The sequence below is a fragment of the Adiantum capillus-veneris genome, chromosome 8 (genome assembly GCF_014529385.1).
Source record: "Adiantum capillus-veneris isolate H3 chromosome 8, ASM1452938v2, whole genome shotgun sequence".
Taxonomy (NCBI): Eukaryota; Viridiplantae; Streptophyta; class Polypodiopsida; order Polypodiales; family Pteridaceae; genus Adiantum; species Adiantum capillus-veneris.
In genome coordinates this window covers 123,132,745-123,138,056 of record NC_140938.1, presented here as the reverse complement: position 1 = coordinate 123,138,056, position 5,312 = coordinate 123,132,745, and the positions used below count along the sequence as shown (strand labels likewise).

General features: G+C 44.3%; 1 protein-coding gene across 1 annotated transcript; it reads right to left on the bottom strand.

The window, feature by feature from the left end:
- Positions 1-2,416: 2,416 nt before the first annotated feature.
- On the bottom strand, positions 2,417-4,626 carry LOC147452885 (uncharacterized). Its single transcript, XM_086518464.1, has one exon. The coding sequence runs from the start codon at positions 4,279-4,281 to the stop codon at positions 3,025-3,027; it is 1,257 nt and encodes a 418-aa protein (XP_086374590.1). The 5' UTR covers positions 4,282-4,626; the 3' UTR covers positions 2,417-3,024.
- Between the last annotated feature and the right edge of the window lie 686 nt (positions 4,627-5,312).

Sequence of the window (5,312 nt, the reverse complement as noted above, 5' to 3'; positions counted from 1 at the left end):
CAGCGCTCATGCCATAGCAAAACCAGGACTCCTGTTCATCAGCTTGATAGATGGCCTGCTAATGAAGTCAGCATGGTTCTTGACATAGTGACTCAGAAGGGCCTCAAGGGCAATCAATTACACCAGATTGATAGAAACACCGAGGAAGTCAGCAAGGTTCTTAGAATAATGACTCAGATAGAGAACAGAGGACTCATCCCAAACGTGGTCATGTACACTACCAGGCCTACTTGTGGCCAAGGAATTTTTTATGGTCACGGCTTCCATGAAAATAAAGTCAGCTAGTTTGTGAGGTGGCTCAAAAAGGAAGAGGCTTAGGTTTTGTAGGTGACTGTGTTGGGTGCATCATCTGTTCTAGATCTGATTCAACAGCGTAGCTTCGAGACAGTTCTGGATCATGGCTGGATTCTGGAGGCATATAGTTCTCCACTGCTGTATTTCACCTTGGGCAACTAACTGGCAAGTCTTCTCTCTGAATCTGAGTAGATCAAGTGAACCCAAATTGCATTGCAGCTTAGATATATGAGCAGGAGCTTCTTGAATATGCTTGGGGAGCAGCTCAAACTGCAACGCATTATAGGTGCATGACCTCCCTCCTGGCTACTGGATTGAAGAAGCCCCCTTTGGTCTGACGGTGATGTCGCTTTTTGAACACCAGAAGTTACCAAACCTAGATTACCAACTGTATTACATGTTGCACACGTTGTCTCCCTGTTATTGATATTTCGTCATCTACAAGAGGGGGACAAATGCAAGAAAGTAGGAAGAAATCACAATTACTCTAGTTGTATGACTCAAGTGACTTGGTGCTTGTCATTGTGTATTTGCTTAAATGTGAGTCTTTCAATATGGGCTTGACCCGCGTGACAAGGACCCAGGTTAATGTGGAGTTGGGTTCTGCCAGGTTGATAGGCAGTTGTGGCTACAAATATGATTGTAGCATAAGTGTTGAGGTTTCATTGATCTGAATGGCATGTATTTGTTGCTCATATTGTTGTGTAGATTTGGATGCGGGTATCACATGTCTCGTTGGGAGAATTTTGCATCATGTTTTGTCTTAGTTTTTAACATACCCATATGTTTCAAAACATTATCTTTTCATACTGGTATGCAAGTGTGTTTGGGATGAAGTATGTTAATACACATACATTGTGTAGAATTACTCAAATTTGGTTTGAAAACCTTCATATTATGTCACCTTTTGTGTGCATCTTTGTGTATTATTGTGACAACGTGTATGCATTTTATCGCCTTCTGTTCTATTGAGAAATAAGGTCCCTTGCATTGTACTTCCATACCCATATGTGTTTTGCTGTATCTATCTTGCCACCCCATCACGACCATTGCAGTTTATTTTCTGATTGTTGGGATCTGACAACAGTTCTAGGGTCTACCCAGCAGAAGGCCACTCTTGCAGCGTAAATACAAATTTAACCCACTTAGATGCATCATGCCTTGATTGCATACAAGTGCTTCTTCCCCTTGTTGATAATGGCACAGACTTCTACCATTGTTTTTGAAGAGACAACTGGACCTGGCTTAGCTCGTGTCAGAAAGGCCATTAAACACCTCTTATAGCCATAACTTATCCTTATCATTTGGAGAGGCAACACAGTGGTCATGTCATCTTTGGGGTCTTAGCGTGGTCAGCTTCTCACCGCATTCCTGAAACATTAGAAGGTATCACATGGAGCCGCATGGCTACTGCTAGTTGGTACTCATCATTGTGACACCCCGTGCACAACTAGCAACAAGCTGTTAAGAAAAAATCAGCAACCTGAATGGAAAGAAAGAAAGACCATGAACTCACGACCCTCGTTTCTTTGAACAGGTGAGCGCACACGTAGCCACACCCATAACAGTGCATACTAGAGGCAACTACAAATTACACATTCCATCAGAACTCACCCTTTCATTTAAGGTTTGGTGGCCATTTCCTGGTTTAGACAATGGCTTTGTCCTATACCACACATGACAATAAGTTTCTTATCTCACTCTGAATTGAAAAAGTGAGATGAGAAACTTACTGTATAGGACAATGGCTTTGTCCTATACCACACATGACAGTAAGTTTCTCATCTCACTCTGAATTGAAAAAGTGAGGATCATGCGCTACAGTTAGACAATAAATCAGACATCAAACAGCGCAATCTGAAGTAAGGGCTACTTCATTTAGGTAGAGATAAAAGGTTTGCAAACACCACTTGCGTGCACGTTTGCAAATGGCATCAGCTGGTGTGCAAAAGCAACAAACGACCTCTTTATAGAAGTTGCACAAAGATGAAATAACCTACACCAGATGACCAAACAACACAACAAACAATTATGCCAACACTGGTAATCATATGACACACAGCCACTAAGTTTTGTACCAAAATAATAAACATGTATAATCAAAATTTCTGTAGTCACAGGAGGCTGGAACGCTTGCAATTCGTTTTCATGTTTATTGGAAATGCAACAATTACAAAAGTCGGGTGACCCCATCCCAGACCCAAAATCATTCTTGGAGTCTTGAAGAATCATTTCATGCGAAAGCCTGTCTTCCAAATATGGTTAGTGTTCTCTGTCAATAATAGCTGTATTAAACCTGCAATACAGCTATCATTGACAAATTGTACAATCTGTGTCCATCTGTGGCTACGAATGTATGTACAACAAAGGTTGAAATGCGTCAACCAGTGCGTTAACTGCATGAAAGAGGTTAAAAGTGCCTGATTGAAATATTAGTCGGCTCTATGTGCACCTTCAAGCGGCTGCATCAAAATTACAATAAGACCTCGCTGAAGATGTTTGGCAGAAAAAAAAACTATGCCACCCCCCTCAGCTACGATCCACATTGCCATTCCACCAAAGGAACACCACCTTCCTGACTTCTTCTCCATAATGTCCAGCTTGCAGCATAGCTTTGATATATATCTCTGTCTTTTGAAGTGCCGTTTCCCTATGATGCATCAAAAAAAGCATTGGCACGGAGAAGCTAGGAGTCAGTCCTTACAGACGGCAAATCCTCCCTTTAAACTGTTAAATGCAACCCACATAAGCAGCATTCAGAAAGGACTGCTGTGGATCTGTTGCTAAAAATGAAGCTAACTGCTCCTCTGTCACATCACCATTCAAAGCTTCAGGAAAGCCTCCTTGCCAACAAGACCCTGCTTGTAGCCGCGATGTTGTTTCCATGCAAGGTACTGCTGCATCCCTACTATCATGATCCAGAAACCTCAACAATTCATCTGGATCAAAATACTCCCAGTCCTGCAGCTCGCCATCCGATGACAGGCATGCGGTGAGCTCATCCTCAAAAGGCAATACAGGCAAGCTCAAGCCAAAATCTAGAGAAGGCATATCCTGTTGACCATCTGCATTTGCAAATTCTGCAGATGATGGGTAACAAGAGGGTGGGAAAGCAGATTCTTCTACCGATTGCAGCTGCATTTCACAGCCCCAACCACTCGAGTTCAAAGGTGAGACTGTTGGCTTCGAATCTCTTTCGAAATTCAGAAACGACGTATCCATTTGACTATCAACAGTTGCACATTCTGCAGAAGATGGGTGCAAATTGGGCAGAGCAGCAGTTTTTCTCGTAAATGGCACCTGCATTTTGTTACCGCCCTCGAAATGGGATGGTAAAACTGTAGGCTTGGGCATGTCTACCTCTTCTTGAAAAGAAAGGCTGCCATGCCTTCCCTCCAGCCACTCTGGTACAGACATCTTGTCTGTTGCACCTGCATCTTCTTCTTTAGGACCAGATAAACTAGAAAGAGAACTAACCATGCCTGAAGAGGTAGGAGAGCTTGTTTGTATAGCTTCGAGCTTAGGTGCTGTCGACGCCAAAGATGGGAATGCATTAAAATCTGCTACTTCAGGCAAGTTGAGGCGCGCAGAAGACCCATATAAGATTCTTGCCGCTTGATCATACACAAGCGCAGCTTCTCTTGCTGTAGTAAAAGTCCCAAGCCATAGCCGCTCGCCGTGGTTCGGCTCACGTATTTCTGCCACCCACTTGCCCCAAACCCTCTGCCTGACTCCTCTGTAATTACAATAAGCATTGTCAGGGCCACCTTTTCCCTTCATGCATCCTTTCTTGGAGCCCTTCGCTGGTGCTTTTCGCACCTTGCGCAATGCCGCCGTACCTGTGGTAATGCCCTGCTCTTCTTTGTTCTGCTGGTTCTGATGTGCCCACCAAGCAAGGATCTCTTCAACAGTTTCGCATCCATGAGACCTCGGCCTGGATATTGCCCTGCGCCTCCTGTGTTTAACGATTCTCTCCGCCAGTATCATCCTTTCTGAGCTAGCTTTGTCACAAACCCTGACCAGCAGAAATGGAAGGTTTTCCCTGAACTGCAAATGTGTGTGTAAAGAAGTTGATGAGAGAGAGCAGCGGGGAAAGAGAGTCTAAAAGCTCGAATTTGCTCGATTGATGAAAGAGAAGAGATTGTTTCAACCTGAAGCCGCAATGCTTTCCGCCTCTTATATGTACTCTGGGCTACGCGTTATGCTATATGGGGGCGGGGCCGCGTGTGATGTATAGCGTGATCTTGACGGTCAACTTGGCGAGCACGCAGCTTCGGCAAGCCAGAAGCGCAGACTCCACTCTAGATCCTTGCGTTTGACGTGGCACGGTGGAATCCAGAGCCAGGCAGCCCCAGGCTGCTTCGCGGGAAGTTTCCGTAACGTTAGAAAAATCTTTTGAGAAACGTTTAACGCATGCCAATTGCCCATCACAAATACTTAGCAGCGGGCCTTCCTTAAATAACTACTTGTAGCCCAAAAGCAACTTTCCTAAAATAGACTTGCTAGCTAAAAGCAAGCTCTTCTTTTTGTTGCCAATAGGCTAAAGGGTGGGCCAGCTAAGAGGCGCTGGCCATAGCTCCCTCCCCCTTATCAGATTTGAGTCGAAGGAGGCGCAGAAGATGCGCGCTGAAGAGAGGATTTCATCGCAAAAATCTGAGCGCAATCTGCCTACAATTGCAGAATAATACATAGCGTAGCGCATTCTCCAATGCAAAATGAAGGTTAGAGACATGCAAGGCCCAGTAATAATCAGTTTTTCAGCAAATCAAAGAAAGACACATCACCAAGATTCCAAGCATATTCCAGTTCTTTGGCTCTATATTGGGAGGAGGTGCAGCTTTGTTCTGGTACCCGCCCCCCTTATTGGCCCCTTTACCCTAGTTTTACTTTCTGTTTTCTTTTTTTGGAAGGGGCGATTGTTTGAGAAAGTTCTACACATGAATACTACTCCATAATCTGTTCTTGAGACGAGCCCAAACAGCATACTGCTTGCCAGCCTGAGCCTTGAGCTATGGCAG